This window comes from Sporobolomyces koalae, assembly GCF_050403365.1.
Source record: "Sporobolomyces koalae JCM15063 DNA, S_koalae_JCM15063T_v1_ctg22, whole genome shotgun sequence".
Taxonomy (NCBI): Eukaryota; Fungi; Basidiomycota; class Microbotryomycetes; order Sporidiobolales; family Sporidiobolaceae; genus Sporobolomyces; species Sporobolomyces koalae.
The window spans coordinates 90,956-109,556 of record NW_027481749.1 but is presented as its reverse complement, the minus strand read 5'-3'; the positions used below and the strand labels follow the sequence as shown (position 1 = coordinate 109,556).

Genomic DNA, 18,601 nt, shown 5'->3' with positions numbered 1-18,601 from the left:
CACAACAATAAAGATGATATTTGCAAGGTCTAAGAGTCTACAATGCGCAAAGATGCGTGAATGCTGTTTACCAATGATTCAAGATTTGCGCGCAAATTTGGATTTCATCCGGATTCTTTCGCCGTAGAACCACAGGACCGGAATCTAGATGGGGGAAAACAATTGAGCGCCCGCGTACGATGTCAGTCGGGATACGGCTAGCAGTAGAAACACGAGAAAGAGAGAAAGGTGAACGCACGGTCGGCCACGAGATCAGGATCGCAGCACCTGCCAACAGAGTGCAACCCCATCCGTATCCGAGCGAATCCCACATGTACGGAGCCGCGAGCGGCAGTGCGAATCCAAACAGAGAACGCAGACACACCGTGGCAGCAACTGCCGATGCGCTGAAGATTCCGAAAACATCCAAGAGGTACATCTGGGTCGACTGGAACACGAGGATCATTGAGAACGAGACGAGGAAGAGACCGATGTCGGTCACGATCCAATGCAGAGCCCGTTCTGCTCCCCATCCGTAAAGCAGGAGGCCAAGCGGGAGCAGGACTGCAGCCGGGAATTGGAAAGGTAGGCGGAACTCTGGTCGTCCTGGCGAATTGTAGCGGACTTTGAGCTTGCGGTAGATGACGTCGAGCAATCTCGCTCCTCCCTGGGCGGCAACGAAAAATCCGAGTCCTGAGAGACGAACTCGGCAAGTCAGACATTGCCTCCTTGTAAGCGAAGTAAGATTTGCGCACCCATGGCAATAAAATTGAGACCGGCAATTCCAGTCGACTCGTGGTAGACGACCTCAAAGACTGTACAAGGCATTAATCAGCTTGCATTTTATGAGATCGTCAGAGGATTTATCAACTCTTACTCGCTGTCGTCGAAACGAGCATCATATAGATGATCCCGTAAAGCAGACCCATATATAAACTTTGGACTTGAATGATAGGCTCATGGAAGAATAGCACGAGAGGTCGACACATGCCATGCCTGAATACTTGCATAGGCTTCTTTTTACCACCCGCCTTGACATCGAAGATTGTTTGGACCTTGTCGCTGCTGCGTGGGAGGTTCATCGATTTCTTGATCTGGGCAACTTGTTCATTGAGGAGGACAGGGTGGTACGTCTCGCGCAGGAGAATCAGACCGAGTCCTTGCACGAGAGCAGAGAAGATCGTGGTGCTGTAGAAGATCCATTTGTAACCGTCGTTCGGTATCCGTTGAGCGATCCAGCTACCAGCGATCGGTCCGAGCGCTGGTCCGAGCAACGGGCCCAGCGAATAGAGCGCAGCAGCTCGGCCACGCTCTTCGGGTCGCCACAGGTCTGCAAGAACACCAGCTCCTATGCTCAGAGGAGCGCCACCTCCTAGGCCGGCTATGAACCTGAACGCGATGAACTGCAGGAGATCGACACTCGAGTTAGCGCGAATCTGGATAAGAAGCGATAGACAACGATCGATGCTGGACGTACCTGGCCTTTGGTTTTAGCAAAAGCACACACCAAGTTGAAAATTACGTAGACCAGATTCGCACACTGAATCACGCGCACGCGTCCGTACAGCTCCGACGCAGGAGCGAGGAGGAGTGGTCCAATAGCGAACGCTGGAACAGGTAGACCGCATTAATTGTGTCGCTTTGACTTTCATTGCGACAGAATTGGTCTTGAGAGGAAGACTGCTTACCGAGAACAAAGATCGAGGTGACCATGGACAGTTCCACTTGGCTCGTAATGCCGAGTGCCTGAGCAACTTGCGGAGCTGCAGGAGAGATCGCCGACGAAGAAAGAGGCCTAGCCGAAGGTGTACCCTGTATTAGCTGCTGCAGATTTTTCTTGCGTTTTAGGTCATGGAAAAGACTCACGCAAGAAGTGTGAACGCAGCAACACTGTGAAGATGCATCGGGTGAGTTCAGATACGGCAGTAGATGGAGAGAAGGGGCTCACATGAACGTCGAGGTCATCCGCCGTGGGTTGCTCCAGTTGAGCGGGTTTGCCGGATCATCTGGGCCTTTCCACTTGACGACAATGATCTCTGACCCATCTTCAACACTGTAATAATGCTCCTCTTGTTCCGATTTTGTAGCGTTCCCTGGCGCTCGCCCCTTCTCGACGTCCTTCTCGACAACAGTCGCAGTGCTCGCCGGTTCAGCATCATGCAGTGTAATGTTACTGTCCTCGTCTTCTTCGCCTACGCCAGAACCTACAGTGTCGGTCGCGTCTGACCCTCGATGCCGGTTTGAAGATGATGCGGGTTTGCTCAAAGCAGCGATCGGGATGCTGCTCGATACTGTCGTTGGTTCCTCGAGTACCTTTGGATCGCGCTTGTCGTCTATTGTCATGATCACAGAGGCGATGGGTGAGAGTACAATTGCAAGGGGCGATGCAAATTTGGCGTGCCGAAAATACCTGCCGAAGAGCGGAGCGCCCCGTCCGGCGTTCCGAAGCTTCCGCACGGTCCGGTCCGAGTCGCTCGACAACAATCTTGGTTCTAGTACGCCAGTAGAAACGAGTAACAGGCTACAATAGAGCTCGTCCAACATAAGCGATCGCATACCAAAAGAGGGTCAATCCGATCGGGACACTGGTCAACCTGACCCAATCTTCCGCTCGCAATTCGATTTCGAACTCGACTCTGCCTCCTGCCTTGATCTCTTCTTCCACAAACCCTCTACCATCTGCTTTGAACCTGCCCATCCTGTCGTCTTTCTCTTGCCACCGTTCAAACAACCAACATTCGAACGTGTCGCGCTCTTCCTTCGTGATTTCCGTTTCAATGTGATTCTGTCGTGCACTCGCACGGACGTCTCCAATTGGGATTGACGAGATTGCAAGCGTCGAGATGTGCATGTGGACAGTCGGGGGTGCGATCCCGAGTCCAAAGATCGTCTGCAAGGTGTAGTGCGACTGCGCGTACGTGCTCGGTTCGACACCCGAGTACCCGAGGGTCAAATCGTATAACTTGAGCTCGGGTTCGTTCGACGACGATTTCTCGGTATCCGAGTCTCGAACCGAAGAAGTTGGGAACAAGGTCGACAAGAGTCGCAAGGTGTACAACAACCCAGTCGATCGAGGCAAGAGAGTGTACTCCATATCCTTCTGCACAGTTGACATTGCGCATTTAGGATTGTCTCGAGAGGGGAACACGGTGAACCAAGACAAGACTTACAATGTTGCGAGCCTGGGCAAACGCTTTGCTCTTGGGCCTCGTCAGTCTCGAGTAGAGTGTACCTTCAGGGTAGATGACGAGCTGGAACGGGTCTTGACGCTCGATTGAATCTCGTGCGGTTTCGTACATGGTCGACTGTGACAAAGGTTTCTGGCGCGAGATGAAGATGAAGCGGAACATTTGCATGGCCTACAGAAGTGTATACGAGGTATCAGTACACTTGTTATCCAGGATAGAATGGTGCAAGTCGTGAGAGAAGGACAAACTTACGGGACCGACGAGGGGAGCCCATCGAAGCGAAGCTTTGATAATGATTACGATCCCTTCGCTCACGTTACCGAAAGCGAGAACCAACCAGATCATGATCCAGTCGACATAGCACTGAGCGTCGTTGATGGTTTTGTCAGCTGAACAAGTGGGAAGGCCTGCACGGAGAAGGGAACGAACCTGATGGTTGGACATCCATACGGCATACTTGTCGATCCGGAACCCGGTCACTCTGCCCTTTTCATCCCTCAAGACGAGCCTGTCCAACTCTTCTCGACTGTCTGCCGTAAAGACGAGTTTGCTCGTGCCAAAGAATCTGACGAGGCCGATCAAGATGCTGGCAAAGATCTCTTTCGTCCACTTGATCCCGAGTCGGAACACCTCCCTCGAAACACGTTTCACCGTTCTGACAGGTTCGGCGCTCGTGAACGAGCACAGGATCGACAAGATGAGGAACGGGACGAAGGACAGTTGGAAACTGTGCGCAAACACGAGGTACAAGAGGAAGGTCGTATTGAAGGACAGGATCCGCAAGCGACCTCGGAACGTAGGAGGTGGTCGGTCTGGGATTGGCACTGCGTGAAGAGGCCGGTCATCGGGAGCCAAAGTCATTTGTGGGTTCAAGGCGATGACGAGTGAGGCGGTGTTTGGTGCAGCGGAACTTGATCTGGACAGAGAGTGCTGACGTCGCCGAGTCTTGCGTGTTCTGATTGACTGACGAAGCGAAGACGAATGCAGAGAGCGCTGCAACCTTGTTTGAAGGTTCTGCTATGTCTCATTATGCCAACGCGAGGAAACTTGCCATTTCTTCAAGTTGGTCAATATCCGCAATGGCTCTCAGAGTATCAGGATACGACATGAATGGCTTGATTCAGACATGCTACAGTTGCAGTAGGTAACACAGAGAGAGAATAGAAAGAAATTGGTGACTGGAGCCCCAGCCCCTCGAACGGCTCGGAAATGCTCGAATCTAATGAGAGAACGCAGACGAAAGGTGTCGCAACCGGACAGAGAAAGTGGACAGAGCAACGTGAGGGCGATTAGAGGAATGTAGCGAGTCGTGACGGCGCGAGGCAAGGGCCTTTTTGCGCGCGAGTGTCTGTCGAGTCGAATGAGATACGGGTCGGGAAGCAAGTGACGCAAAGTGCGATACAAGCGCGGAAACAGTGTCTATAGCAAAATGTCGTGATAGTGAGCGTTAAGCCGGTGATCGGTTTCTCCTACCGACCGAGGACTCCGGCTCCTCCGATGAGCCCGAGCGCGATCGTGACGGGCAGCGCAATCACGAGCGGATGCGAAATTGCCTTGGAGACACTCGCAAAGGAGCACCCCGCGCATGTCCACCCTGATACATGCAACCGTGTCAGTTCCTAACGCGAGTATGATTCAAAGCCGCCGCGAGTTGTCGGCTCACCCGAGGCTAGGGGAGTGTACGGCTGCGGCGAGTACATGGCAAAGTTGACGATGGCGTTGTTGCCGTTGAAGCGACCGGCTTCGGCCGTCGCATCCGGACCTCGTTCATCGTACACCCTCAGCGTGTAACTCGCTTGCGCGAATGGGAGGGCATTCGGCGATTGTGCGTACCTGTCGAGCGCAACCTGAACGTCAGTTTGGGAACGGGTACAAGCACAAAAGGACAGGAGCCGAGACTGACTGCCACGGGTCCCACACGAGCGAAGTTTCCGAGGCTGCGATCGTCGTAATGGGGTAAGTGTAGCCGTTTGCGGTGCACCTCGCCTCGAACGTCAAGCTCGTGGGGGTGACGCTATCATCGTCGTCAAGAAGTCAGCGTCTGCAGTCAAGATCAGGAGGTAGAGCGGTTCAATCTCACTAAAGCGATGTGTAATTCCACCCGAACGTGATGGGGTTGCCCGACGCGATCTTGTAGTACGAAGCAGCCGCAGTCTGAGCTGGGGTCAGATAGGAGAGACCTCCCGCACTGGACGCACGACGAAGCGAGGGGGGACCAGGTTCGAGTCAGTCAACACCGCAAGCGCGTCGGGAACGGAGCTTGGACAGCTTACGCGGCAGTCTGAGGGATACTGATCGTCGAAGACGTCGAGCTAGACTGCTGATTTGTCGCTTGTCGCTTGACGAGAGGATCGGTCGTGGGCGTCGACAGGACAGACCCCGCAGGCGTCGTTGGCGTCGATGCGGACGCGAGGGCGAACGCAATCGACGTGAAGGAAATGAGTGCCAATAGTCGCAGCATGCGAGGCTGTCGGGCCTGGGCAAATCGCGCGAGGTGTAACCGCAGAGGGAAGATTCCATTCGGAGAGGATCGACAGATCGCGCTTTTCGGGCAAATTCTTCGAGCGCCTGCCGCTAGAGCTACAGATTATCACAGTTCGGCTGATACTGGTCGTAGATCCTAGTAATTGAGGTGAGGGGGCGGCTTCGTGCTGATGACAAGCACTCTCCGCGGCGCAGTTGCGCCTGATCCCGATCACCGATCACATCCGTGCCCCCATTATACGACAAGCCTGTGACCGGCACGAGCGAGTACTCTGCACAGTCTCTGTGGCACATCAGCTCACTCGCCTGGACCGCCTGCACTGCTCGACTCGGCGTGACTCCCGATCGAATCGCGTTCCGACCTCATCTCCGACCCGACCCGACTCAGCGTGTACACCGTGTGTAGTCATCGGCTCAAGGTGAGCAGCGCGCTTGCTCGATTTTGGCAACAATCGGAAGCTGTGGACGAGGGACCGGACGTGCACTGTTCGATTCGGTCACAATCTCTCCTCCCTTGTAGGACACGGGCTTGCCGTCCATCCGGAAATAAGTCGAACTGCAGAGGCTCTGAAGGAGCACATTGCGTCGTCGAAGCATCCGAAACTGCATCTCCTCTCGAGAACGAGATCGGTTCTGCCGATGTCACCGCCTTCCCAACTCTCGTCTCTCTCTGTTTGCGAATCCTGTCCTAACGTCAAACCTCTGCAGTCTGCGCACACTCTTACAGCGAGAACATGGGCAACAATGCCTCGACTCCTTCGTCCTCGACTTCGCACTCGCATCTAGCCCGAGCGGCCGCACGCTCGTCTCCTCGCCCCCGCAACATCTCGCTGCCTTCGACTGACGACGTGCGACCTTCGCGAACGAGCTCACTCGCCGAACGACGCAAGAAGAACAAGCCGAGTGCCGACACGCCGGATGTCAGCTCGTCACAGCAGGCTTCCGCTGCCTCGTCGAAGAAAGCCCCATCCATGGCACGCTTGCCTTCGATCACGGTAGGAGGGTATCACCGCAGAAAAGGCGCGGCTGTCGTCGATGACGAAGCGGACGTCGACTTTGACGACGCGGGAGAAGGTTCGGACGACGTCGACGACCCGAATCGACCGAGACCCGGTAGCGGAGTCGGCACTCTGCGCGGAGCGATGCAAGGCAAAGCTGAGCACGTCGTGTACGGACCCAAGCGTGTCGATGACGGAACTGGATTCGTAGCGAGTCCTGCACCTGGAGGCATGGCCAAAGTGGTGCCGATCAAAGCGATCTCGACCGTTGGCAATGCAACGACCGCGCGCAGCGATGCAGTAGCAAGGGGAGAGATAGGCGTGGGCTCAGGCGCAGCAGGCGCCAAAACGGCAAAGGATGATCTCGAGGAGGCGGAACGGGATGCGAATGCGAGAGATCCGTTACAATTGCCGATGGATCCAGACGATACGATGCACCCCGGGTACCGAGACTCGGCCAGGCTGACACCCGAAGTGCTCATGAGCACCGAATCGATGCCAGTCTTGTCGAGCCCGAAAGGCGAAGAGCCGCCAGCCGAATCGCCGTTCACGCCCGACGAGGCTACGGAGCACCCGAAGAGCCATTCTGCTCCACCAACAGCCGAGTCATCACCTACGACCTTGGGACCCCAATCATCGAGTCGCACGTTTACTCCTGCAGCCGCATCGTTGAGTGAGGCCGCGTCTTCCATTTTTGCACCAAATTCCCCCTTCTGCCCGACCTCCCCTCAGTCTGTCCCATCGCATTTGCCTTCCGAGCGAGATCTCCTGCCACCCCATTCTTCGAGCCCGAATCCGCCGTCTCAAGCTCCAATCGAGACCGTCCTCGCTCCCCCTGTTCCTACCGATGCCCTCCCCTTGTCGGCCGAGTCGATTCCATCCGGCACGTCCGTCATTGCCTCTCCGACGCACTCGAAAGTATCTACGCCTACCGGCCAATACCCTTCTCCCGCCGTCCTGCTACCGCCGACGCTCCTCAATGCCCCAGCTGCCGCGATTCCGATCCCGTTGCTCTCGGTGCCGTCTCAGACGATTGCCCAAAACTTGATCGCAGCTGCAGTCGACCTCGGGGCAGGCAAAAGCGGCGTGCCGACGCTGATCAAATGGAGGAACGAGGATGGCCAGGAAGAGCGCAAAGGGATCAAGAAGGGACCGAAAGAAGTATACGTCACGGGCACGTTTGCGAACGGGTGGAAAGTCAAGATTGAGTTGCGCAAGACCGAGTGAGTTCTGCACCTCTCGCTCTTTTGGCTTCCACCGAAATCTGACGATGACAACTACTCTTCAGCCCAACTGATTTCTCCGCATTGATCTCCCTGCCGCCTGGGCCTCATCGGCTCAAGTTTATCGTCGACAACGAGTGGAAAGCATCGAAACACTTGCCAGTGGCAACCGATGCCGATGGCAACCTGATCAACTATCTGCAAGTGAATCCGATCGATACCAAACTCCCCGCCAGTTTGTGGACGAACCCTACAGCTCCATCGACACCAAACGGACCAACAGATACTTCCGACCAGAGCGCCGAGACGGCGAACGCGTCCAAGCCGACGTCGGCGGTGCCAGCTCCATCGACTTCAGCTCCGGCCACGGCCGCCGTCTCCATCCTGCCACCGCAGTGGACCGGGCAACCGTCCAAGCTGAGAGAACAGGCGGTTGCACGATCTGCAGGTCAATCGATCACGAACAGCTACAACAGTTCGCAGTGGCCCGGGATCCTCGCAGGGTTGCCTGGAGGTGCAGCTGCCGCCGCGACCGGGCTCGAAGACGATGCGGGTGAATCGGGAGGAGGGGCTGGTGGAGGAGTGTACGACGAGGACGACCTTGCGACGTGGTCGCAAGAGATTCCTGAAGAACTCGAACAGTGGGGTCAGTGGGAACTCGAACGGGACCAGATCGAAACGGACTGGCTCAACGCGAACCCGAACCCGACTTCGTCGACTCCCGGACCGGTGTACCCTCCGCAACCCGTCTCGGCGGGAGTACCCCCTCCGACGCTCCCGGCACAACTTGAGAAAGGTCCATTGAACCACGCGGCGTACGTGACGATGGGCAGTGGCGACGACAACAGTATCTTGCCGAAACCAGATCACTCGGTGATCAACCACTTGGCGGCGAGCCCGATCAAAGGAGGCTTCTTGTCGGTCGGAGTCACGACGCGGTACAAACGAAAGGTACGGAAATCGTCGTCTCTTCAATTTTGCGCAATATGGTTGCACGAGCATATGCTGACATTTCGCCCGTTTTGCCCCATTACGCGGTTTCCAGTTTGTGACGATCGTAAGTCTCGTATTCAGCGTGTTACCGGGCATGCAGCCACGGACCTATTACTGACATTTCCTTTCGGACACGTGCGACAGGTTTACTACAAAGCATTGGCTCGGTAACGTTTGAACCAAAATTGGTGTCTTCCGCTACAGGAATACGTTGTGCATAGCCGTCAAGAGGCAACTTTCCCCTCTGTATCTCGTTTTCTTGGTCAAGCAGTTTCATCTCGATATACTTTTCCTCGTTGTTCTTTCTAGAATTCCAACTTATTTGTCGCGTCTGGTGCTGTGCCGTTTTTCCCCGTATATTTGTACAAATCGTTCTTTCCCCCCCTTCCTTGATCTGTTTCTCTCAACTTTTGCTCCTCGGTCTTGCAAAGTAACCCATTGTCCAGACTCGCTCTGCACTCTCGGGACCTCTGGCATCATTCCTCACTCGCAAGGGGATTTCCTTGCCGTGTTGACGAAATCATGGGTAATTACGATCCAGTATCATCTCCGGCCTCCCTTCTTCTTTGGTTGAACCATTTCGAACCCATCTTCGTCGATGACGGGTTCAGGACGTTCACGCGGGGGCGGCGCTTCATGCTGCACGTCTCCCATGTGTTCGTCCTCCTCGGTTTCAAACCCATCACTGTCGTCATCCTCGTCGGTCGTATCGTCATCGTTGTCTTCTCCATCTTGACCCGGAGCGCGTTGTGCCGCAAACCGTTGTTCACCATCTTCACGTTTCGCCTTGTCTGCACCCGTCCTGAATTTCGTAGCGAGAGGACCTTCGTTCGGATCGTTGGTGAGTACCCTACGAATACATTCTCGCCACAGGGCGATCAGATCTTTCGCAATGGTCGCTTCTGAACCGTCTTCGAGGTCGAGGTCGAATTGTTGAGAGATGGACCATTTGAGAGTTTCTTCGACATCGTCTCGTGCAGGCAACGCGATTCCTCCTTCACTCAACGATGTACTCCCTCCCTGGTTCTGTGATGAAGATGATGACGATGCAGTCGAGTTGGAAGTGGTCGCGGTCGAATAGAAAAGATCGACAATGTCTTCTGCGAGGTGAGTACGACCTTGGATCGATTGTTTCGTGCCTCCTCCCCACCCGTGAGTGATTGCGAGTCGCAACGCAGGCCAGATTTGCAAGAGGTCGAGAGTCGCGCGGGCAAACAAGAGGAGGGCTTGGTCTTCTGGAGACGAACCAGAGGGTGCCACTGTTTCCGACATGCTGTTCAATGGAACGTGTCAGGGGTCAGGATTCCAGTGCAAACCATGTAGGATACGAAGGTGAAGCTACTTGCATGCAAGTGCTTGAAGATTCGATGTAGGCAGATGAAAGGATAGTTTGATCATCGGTCTCGAGTAGTACTCCTCCGCTTCCGAACCCCCGCTACCTTTGCACATATTACACAGTACTACGCTCGCATCCAAAGATGTCGTTGGAAGCGACCATCATTATCCTCGACAATTCGCACCATTCGCTCAACGGCGATTACGCACGTCAGTCATCTCTACTCTCGCCAACTCTTTGCGTCGAGAGTCTCGCCAGCCGACTCTAGAGCTATACTACAGTAAAGCTGACACGCTCGTTTCTTCGGAATCGACAGCAACACGGTTGGAAGCGCAGAGTGACGCGGTCCATGTCCTGTTCAACTCGAAAGTGCGCGCCAACCCCGAGAATGAAGTAGGACTCATGGTCATGGCCGGCAAAGGGTACAAACGTCTTCCCCTTCTTTCGAAAGCCAGAGTCTCGCAACTGACTTTTGGATTCGGCTGTTTCTCTCGACAGTCCCGAAGTGTTGACGACCCTGACTCAGGATGAAGGCAAACTGATCGCGGCAATGCACGACATGAAACGAGGTGGCAACGTTGACCTACAAACTGGAATCCAGGTGGCCCAGGTACGGCAACTAGCTGCACCTCGAACAGTTTTGTTATCCTGACCGTTGAGTGCGTTGTTGGTGATTGTTTCGAACAGCTTGCACTTAAACACCGACAGAACAAGAACCAGAGACAACGCATCATTGCATTCGTCGGATCTCCGATTCCCGATTCGCAGGCTTCGCTCGTCAAAGTGAGTTGTCCAGTACTCTTTGACCGTGCCTGTTTCCTCGTCGGCTGACGAGTTACACTCAACGTTTCATCTCTAGCTTGGCAAGAAGCTCAAGAAGAACAATGTCGCTCTCGACATCATCGCGTTTGGAACTTCAACCTCGGAAGTGGATCTCACGATCCCGACTCTCACCGCGTCAACCTCGACCTCCTTCACGACATCTACACCATCTGAAACGAACGAGACGAAACTGACGGCATTGGTCGAAGCGACTTCGAGTTCGGACAACTCGCATTTCCTGCATGTCGAACCAGGACCGCACCTCTTGAGCGAAAAAATCATGCAGTCTGCGATCGCACGAGGCAATGATGACGAGGACGACATGTCGGGCATTTCTGGAGGTGTAGGAGGGTCCGCAGGCGCCGGTGGACAAGCGGACGAGTTTGGAGTCGACCCGAACCTCGATCCGGAACTCGCCATGGTAAATTCCCAACTCTTTTACAATCCAAGGGTGATACGATATGCTGATCGGGAAAACACCACCTTTTCCAGGCTTTGCGAATGTCGTTGCAAGAGGAACAGGCTCGACAGGCAGCGGCGAACCAATCGGCAGCAACATCCTCTGATTCGACGGTACCAGAAGGAGTTTCGACTCGCATCACAGACCCGACTGGGGGCGCTTCGATCCCGACAAACGTGCACGAGGGCGCAGTCAAGACGGAGGACCAACCCGATCACGTGATCGCCGAGGTTGACGATGATGAAGATGACGAGGACGTGGACGAGGATGAAGAGTTGAGGAGAGCTCTCTTGTTGAGTCAAGGAGGAGATGAAGGAGGAGAGATCGAGGATGTTGACATGGTTGGAGACGAAGGGGACATGGACCACGATGCCGAGGACGACGAAGACGAGGACATTGCACGAGCGAGTGAGTCGACATCTTGCTCCTTACCTTTATACTCTAGCGACCTTAAGGCTCATGGGAAATGTTTACTCTGTACAGTTGCGCTGAGTATGCAAGACGCTGCCGAAAACCAAGAGGCAAAGAAAGAGTAAATTCGTTTGTTTGCAATGTTGTGTGATCGAAAGCAATTCGATAGTTCGCTGCAGTGAGTATCAAAATTCGAGCGAGATACATATCCCGTCGAGGCGAGAGAGATGGCAAATGATCAAATCGTACGACTTGTAGCATATGTCACCCTCGGACCTGTGGAGGAAAGACTTCCTAACTTTCAGATGACCGAGAGCGATGACGCGGGCTCTGACTTTTTCTCGCTCGAGCGATCGCCCATTTTCGGCCCTGGTCCTTCTCTTCTCTCTCCTTCCCCTCAACCTTTCGCTTTCACTTACATCTCATCACCCTCGAACACTCGAACTCTTACCAATATGCCTATCGATACTCACGTCAAGCGCGCGCACCCGATCTTGTTCGGTCTTCTCATCCTGTTCACGCTGGTGGGATGGGCCATGTGCGCTGCCGTCACGAACCACTGTACGTCGCTCGCTCCTCCAGCTGTTGATCCACTCTGCGGTCTCTCTCTCGCGCGCGCCTGCACTAGCCTGTGGTTTCGAGGGCGCGAGACAGACAGAGCAGCAACACCTTCCTGTCTCGGCTTTGGGGTCATGACACTAACCCTTTGCTCTCTCGCCTCGCTCTCGTAGACAACGGTGGAGTCTGGCCTTCGCACTCGATCCGTGACCGGTAAGCTTCTGATTCAATGAACGATGAAACATTCGCTTCGACCGGCTCGCCTGCGTCATTGGCTTTCCTCTCGAAAGAATCATTGCTCATTCCGTTCTCGCCCGTCTCTCCAGAGTCCGTTTCCTCTTGTTCGCCAACCTGTGGACCTTTGTCTTCTCGATCATCTACCTTGTCGGTACGTTTGCGATCGCAACCTTCTCGCTTGTTGTCCTCGTTGCCATGCTCATTCCGACGGTGTGCGAGTAGGATTCCTCAAGGCCACTACAAGCTTCATTTTCTCGATCGCCGCCCATGCCATCATCATCTTCCTTTCCTGGGTGTTCATGTGAGTTTCTCGTGATTGTCCAGATGACGACAGAGTCGAAACTGATGCCACGATTGTCAACCACAGGATGTCGGGAGTTGCCGCCTTGACCCAAAGTCTCGGTGGTGGATTGAACTGCGACACCTTCAAGTACGCCTACTGCGGTGTCCTTAACGGTATCGAGGGTATCTCGTGGTTGAACTGGATCGTGAGTCTCGAATCTCGGTGTCTGCCCAACCTTAGAGAAATGTAATGCTGACTTTGCCTCGTCTTTGTTCAGATCCTCACCATCCTCCTCATCATGATCCTCATCAAGGGCTCGCAAGCCGGCCGATCCGGCAACGGTTTCGGTGGCCCCGTCGTCGAGGTCTAAATTTGAGCCGGCCGATTCGCGCGCTCGAGAATGATTGCCCAAATCGATACAGACGCGGAACAATTCTCGACTGCAACCCGAGATCGACAGTCCCATGTGTATCATCACCCTCGAGTTGAACCCACATCTTTACAATCATACCATAAAGTCCCAACAGCTCCCCGCCACCTAATTTCGTTTTCAGTTCCTCTTCTCCCAACCCCTCATTCGCAAATTCTGCCCAACCACCCATATCCATACCTCTTCTCGACGTACGTCGGTACGAGTGTGTTATTGCACCTCTCTTTTTCTCCTGTCTGCTTATTTGCACATAGTAGTTCCAATTTTAAACTCTTAATTTCTACTTGATTTCTCTTCTTCCGCTTTTGATCGCGGTCCTTTTCGCATCATTTGAGAGCGAGAGCCATCTCTGCTTCTGACAACTGTAGATGGTTAAAAAGGCGAGAAGCACTAGTGAAACTACAATACAGCTCATCACTAGTTACAATAAACAATCGCTTGACAGGGGTAGCAGTTGTAATCAAATAGGGTCACGAGTACAGTTGCTTGCGAAATCCTGAATCACTCGGTACTTTCAATTCTCGATCAAGTCGAAATCTACCCCTCAGGTCCTTGAGCGATCACTGACGATAGTACCGAACGCGCACACACACGCACGCACAACTCCCCGACTCAGGCGATCAACTCACGACAACTTTCGGGCCAACTCGAAGCGATCAACGAGCGCGGGGAGGTGGAGGATAGACTCGCAAGATACAACGCGGAACGAGTGTCAAGTTCTACAAGTCGTCTTGATCCCATCATGTCACGAATGGATGCCGACATTGCGACCCTCTCCGGGTTCGCACTCGGAGAGGTTCTCTCGTCGCTCGACCTCGACGCCGCTGCACTCTCGTCCGTACAGGCGCAACTTGGACTGTCGGGATCGAACAAGATCAGCAAGGATTCAATCTATGCCGACAAGTTTGCCGATGACGATCTCGACGACGATGAAGATCTCGACGATGACCGCGAAGATTACGAAGCGATGATCGATCGTGAGATGCGTGAGGAACGAACGGGCAAGGGTGCACCTTCACAAAAAGGCGCCGCAGGGAAACAGTTGTTGCGAGGTGAAGAGGACGACTTTGATGATTTCGACGAAGAAGACGAGCAAGATGTGACGGTCGGAGATTCGCAAGGCCAAACCCGCATCAAGGCTGAACCGGACGTAGACGAGGTCGAAGGAGATGACGATCTCTTTGGCGGGTCTGACTCTCCCCCTCAAATCGACGAACCTCGACTCGCGCACGAACCGATTCAAGTCGAGAACCTCGCGGCTCCTCCCTTGCGCAAAGTCGATGTCAAAGACCTCTTCCCGCGATTCGAGTACGGACAGACCCTCGAGTTTACCGATTTGTTCGCGATGCGCCCGAGGAAGAAGAGGAAAGTCGTGAAAGAAAGCGTCAAACGTAAGGCATTGCCAGAAACAATCCCGTTCGATCAGGAATCCACCACTCCTCGTGAGATCTGCCTTGACTGATACTTTCGGAACGATTCGCTTCACAGTTGCTCTCCCTTCATCGAGCGAGCTCGTTCGACCGAAATCGACACGGGACGCCCTCCTCGCGCCTCTGCGACCTTTGCCTCCGCCGACCAAAGGGGACGAGCTCGTTCGAGCAATGCTGCGCGAAGCGAGAGCAGAGGGTATGCGAGAAGCGGGGCAAGCTGCCGGAGATGACGAAGGCAGCGAAGGAGAAGAGCTCTACAAGGCTGTCGAGGTGAGTTTGCAGCGGCGTTCTCTTGCCCTCTCGAGAGAGCGGGAGCATGCCATTGACTCTTGAAACGATACAGCGCGCTTCTCGAAGAACAAAGGTTCCCTGGCCGATCCCGCCAGACGAGCACGCGTTCGAGCCGGCAGAGCTGGACGAATGGGAAGATCAGATCGTGTGGGGACCCTCCGATCAAGCGATGTACGTTCCCGCTTCGTCTGCTTCAAAGGTTGTTCCCTCGACGAAAGCTGATTCAAAGCATTTCTTCGTCAGCCCGAATCGTCCGGCAGATGCGCTACTCGCTCCCAGAAATGCGCTGTTTGAACAGGGAGATTGGGTCAAGTCGATTTTATGGGATGGAGAGAACCCGCGACGATCGGAATACTTTACGCGCTTGAACCTCAACTTGAACGATATCCAGATGCTGCTCGAAGTGCATCATCCGAAACGTAAGCGTCGCTTGCGCTTTCATGCGCCATTCTCTCGAAGACATTGACCTTGTTCGATTACAGCCGAGTTGCCCCCGCCGCCTCCACCTGTCGCTCCAATCAACACTCTTGGATCTGCGGCCATGCTTGCTCCGCGAGACATCACTCTCGATCCTTTCAACTTGTCGAACGACGCCGAGTACGAAGTTCCGAAAGAGCACAAGAAGCAAGCGGTTCGACAGACCTTTGGTGCCCTCGAAGTCGTGCATGCGTATCCTGCGCAGAAATTGCAACTACCCTTTGTAAGACTCACACGCTTCTGTTTGTCTGTCTACATCGTCTGACAGTCTGGGAAACACCGCAGTACAAAACTCGACTGTCGAAATCCGATACCCGTTCGTTCCATCGCCCTGCGTTGCAGTTCCCGCAGAACATCCCAATCACGTTCACAAAAGTTCGATCAAAGAAGAAGAAGGACAAGCACGGCAACAAGATCAAGAAGAGCGACGGCGCCGAAGGGTTGAGGGGCATGCAGGACATCACGCTCAAGGACACGAGCAACTTTGTCTTGTGGGAGTACTCGGTACGTGTGCCTCCAAATTCGTGCAGACTTTATCGCTTCTCTGACAGTGAGATGGTGGGTATAGGAGGAACATCCTGCCGTCATTTCGAATGTAGGGATGGGCAGCATTATTGTCAACTATTACCGCAAGAAGGATCCGCAAGACACGACAATCCCTCGGGTAGGTCTCTCTCGCACTTCCGACCAAAATTAGTGCAGTATTGACAACTGTCTCTCTCGTGCAGCTCGAGATTGGACAGCCATTGCTCCTCGAAGGAACGGACGAGTCGCCGTTTAAAATCTTCGGTTTCGTGCATCCGGGACAGACTGTTACGACCCTCTACAATAACCTGATTCGTGCGCCACTGTTCAAGCATGAAGCGCCCGAGACAGACTTCCTTGTCGTTCGGTGAGATTCTCCTCTTGAACCCCCCTTTTCCTTCATGTTCGCGCTAAGCCATCTGACCGGGACTCTCGAGCAGAGTCAACATTGACGGTGACATCAAGTACTACCTGCGCTCGATCCCACACCTCTACGTCGTAGGGCAGACGTACCCTCAGACCGAGGTGCCCGGTCCGCACTCGCGTAAGATCACGACGTTGCAGAAGAACCGACTCATGACGATCGCGTTCAAACTCGTCGCCAAGAACAAGGATTCGAGGATCAAAGTGCACCGCTTGACTCGATACTTTCCCGATCACAACGATTTGCAGATGAGGCAGAAGCTCAAGGTACGCCCGTATTCCATGTTACGTTCTCGTACTCCATTCCGCGCCCCGGTGACAGTTTGCCTACATGGAGTCTATTGCAGGAATTCATGGAGTTTGTCCGCAAGGGCGAGAACCAGGGATTCTGGATGATCAAGCCCTCTGTGAACGTTCCCAACGAAAGCGAGATGCTCAGGCTCGCCGAACCAGAAACAGTGTGCCTCGCCGAATCGATGCAAGTTGGATTGAGGACTCTACAAGACGCGGGTTACACCAATGGAGCCGAAGAAGGCGCTGGTGATGACGAATCGAAACTCGATATCGAGCAGCAACTCGCGCCGTGGATCACTACCAAGAATTTCATCAACGCCAATGCGAACAAGGCCATGTTGAAACTGCATGGAGAAGGAGATCCGACCGGCAGGGGAGAGGCGTTCAGTTTCTTGAGGGTTAGCATGAAGGATATCTTTCTGCGTGCCGGCGAGACCATGGAGGAGCGACTCGGTGCGTTGTCTCTCTCTCTCTAGCACGATAAGTTGGAACAACATGCTGACTTGCCTGTTGATCTCGTCGTCAGCCGAGATGGCTACGCGTCCGAAATCGGCCCACAAGTACAACGTGCAAGAACAGCAAGACATTTACAAGGAAGAAGTTGCGCGCATTTGGGAGTCACAGTGGGAGTCGCTCTCGAACCCAGTCGAGCCGCTCCTGACTCAGGAGGACGAGGACCGTCAACGCCAGAACGCGAAAGCGAAGAAGATTGCCTCGACCAACGCAAACACCCCCGCGAGCGCCTTGAACACGCCCATGGGAGACCGTGCCGGTACTCCTGGTAGTCGCGCGAGTTCTCCGGGAGGCGATGATGGAGCGAGTGTAGTCAGCGCGAAGAACGGAGAAAAGGCCAAGACGCTTCGAATCCGTCGCCTCGTCAACGGCAAGTGGGAGACTGAGATCGTTCGCGATCCTTCTGTCATCAAAGCCTACGTGCATCAACGGTCGGTCATCGACGAAGAGAACCTCCAGGCCGACGAGTTGTTGCCTTCAGATGACGAAGGCAAGAACGAACGACGAAGGAAACGGTGAGGATTCCGTTAAATCAAGTCGCTTGATTAGATACGCGTACTGACGAGCCTTTTCTACTCGGTACCAACAGCCTCAAGGAACAGCTCGAAAAGCTCAAGCGCAACCAAGAGCGGCGACTCGCGCGCAAGAACCAGAAACTTGGGATCGCGCCAGGACAGATCGGAGTGGGAGGCAAGAAGGCCGTCAAGACCGAGACTGTGAGTGACATGTAATTTTTCGATTCGTGTTCAAGCCTTGACCCTTCTTTGGCGCCCGAGCAAACAGACTCGCATCTGCGGCAACTGTGGTCAACGAGGTCACATGCGAACTTCTCGCAAACTCTGCCCTCGCTGGGCCGAGTTCAATCAGGTAAGCTCTGATCGGACAATCGACCATTTATCTCAACTGACCTTGCGGGACCCCTCCGCCTTGTAGCCCAAGCAGCAAGACACAAACACCGGTGCACTGCCGACATCGTTCGGTGGTGGTCTCGCCCTCCCAGCAATGGGTGTACCTCAACCTGCCGCTGCCGCTGCTCCGCCGAAACCGACGATCAAGCTCAAACTCGGTAACAGTACGAGCGGTCTCGGAGCTGGATCTCCTCCTCCGCCGGCTTCAGGCGGTGGCACTCCTGCTCCAGGCCCTGGCAGTCCTGCAGTATGATAATAGCCAACACAATCCTCTGTGCATGTAGTTTTCTCAAGCCGGTTTCGGCGGGTCATTCAATGCAGTGTTGTTACATGTTTGC

At 54.3% G+C, this 18,601-nt stretch overlaps 8 protein-coding genes across 8 annotated transcripts; 4 read left to right on the top strand and 4 right to left on the bottom strand.

Annotated features, from left to right (window-relative positions):
* Nucleotides 1–78: 78 nt before the first annotated feature.
* On the bottom strand, nt 79–2,322 carry JCM15063_002858 (MFS transporter; the record flags this gene model as incomplete). Its single annotated transcript, XM_076679368.1, has 8 exons — nt 79–144; nt 239–672; nt 735–794; nt 857–1,382; nt 1,457–1,587; nt 1,668–1,774; nt 1,846–1,869; nt 1,928–2,322. The coding sequence occupies 8 exons, from the start codon at nt 2,320–2,322 to the stop codon at nt 79–81; spliced, it is 1,743 nt and encodes a 580-aa protein (XP_076533478.1).
* A 178-nt stretch (nt 2,323–2,500) lies between these two features.
* Nucleotides 2,501–4,028, bottom strand: JCM15063_002857 (uncharacterized protein; the record flags this gene model as incomplete). The annotated part of the gene is made up of 4 exons (XM_076679367.1): nt 2,501–3,079; nt 3,150–3,338; nt 3,420–3,530; nt 3,597–4,028. 4 exons carry the CDS (start codon nt 4,026–4,028, stop codon nt 2,501–2,503), a joined length of 1,311 nt encoding a protein of 436 aa, XP_076533477.1.
* A 608-nt stretch (nt 4,029–4,636) lies between these two features.
* On the bottom strand, nt 4,637–5,628 carry JCM15063_002856 (uncharacterized protein; the record flags this gene model as incomplete). Its single annotated transcript, XM_076679366.1, has 5 exons — nt 4,637–4,761; nt 4,831–5,000; nt 5,071–5,181; nt 5,248–5,355; nt 5,441–5,628. The coding sequence occupies 5 exons, from the start codon at nt 5,626–5,628 to the stop codon at nt 4,637–4,639; spliced, it is 702 nt and encodes a 233-aa protein (XP_076533476.1).
* A 757-nt stretch (nt 5,629–6,385) lies between these two features.
* On the top strand, nt 6,386–9,036 carry JCM15063_002855 (5'-AMP-activated protein kinase beta subunit family protein; the record flags this gene model as incomplete). Its single annotated transcript, XM_076679365.1, has 4 exons — nt 6,386–7,872; nt 7,938–8,823; nt 8,918–8,929; nt 9,010–9,036. 4 exons carry the CDS (start codon nt 6,386–6,388, stop codon nt 9,034–9,036), a joined length of 2,412 nt encoding a protein of 803 aa, XP_076533475.1.
* A 372-nt stretch (nt 9,037–9,408) lies between these two features.
* On the bottom strand, nt 9,409–10,137 carry TSR2 (Tsr2p; the record flags this gene model as incomplete). Its single annotated transcript, XM_076679364.1, has 1 exon — nt 9,409–10,137. The coding sequence occupies one exon, from the start codon at nt 10,135–10,137 to the stop codon at nt 9,409–9,411; it is 729 nt and encodes a 242-aa protein (XP_076533474.1).
* A 206-nt stretch (nt 10,138–10,343) lies between these two features.
* Nucleotides 10,344–12,019, top strand: RPN10 (proteasome regulatory particle base subunit RPN10; the record flags this gene model as incomplete). Its single annotated transcript, XM_076679363.1, has 7 exons — nt 10,344–10,410; nt 10,518–10,623; nt 10,700–10,811; nt 10,889–10,984; nt 11,061–11,444; nt 11,516–11,891; nt 11,967–12,019. The coding sequence occupies 7 exons, from the start codon at nt 10,344–10,346 to the stop codon at nt 12,017–12,019; spliced, it is 1,194 nt and encodes a 397-aa protein (XP_076533473.1).
* A 330-nt stretch (nt 12,020–12,349) lies between these two features.
* Nucleotides 12,350–13,342, top strand: JCM15063_002852 (uncharacterized protein; the record flags this gene model as incomplete). The annotated part of the gene is made up of 6 exons (XM_076679362.1): nt 12,350–12,455; nt 12,626–12,665; nt 12,779–12,840; nt 12,912–12,990; nt 13,057–13,177; nt 13,250–13,342. The coding sequence occupies 6 exons, from the start codon at nt 12,350–12,352 to the stop codon at nt 13,340–13,342; spliced, it is 501 nt and encodes a 166-aa protein (XP_076533472.1).
* An 811-nt stretch (nt 13,343–14,153) lies between these two features.
* On the top strand, nt 14,154–18,516 carry TAF1 (histone acetyltransferase; the record flags this gene model as incomplete). The annotated part of the gene is made up of 14 exons (XM_076679361.1): nt 14,154–14,793; nt 14,891–15,102; nt 15,176–15,294; nt 15,367–15,542; nt 15,606–15,823; nt 15,886–16,104; nt 16,169–16,264; nt 16,329–16,492; nt 16,566–16,815; nt 16,896–17,295; nt 17,369–17,870; nt 17,945–18,071; nt 18,139–18,222; nt 18,289–18,516. 14 exons carry the CDS (start codon nt 14,154–14,156, stop codon nt 18,514–18,516), a joined length of 3,435 nt encoding a protein of 1,144 aa, XP_076533471.1.
* Nucleotides 18,517–18,601: the final 85 nt, after the last annotated feature.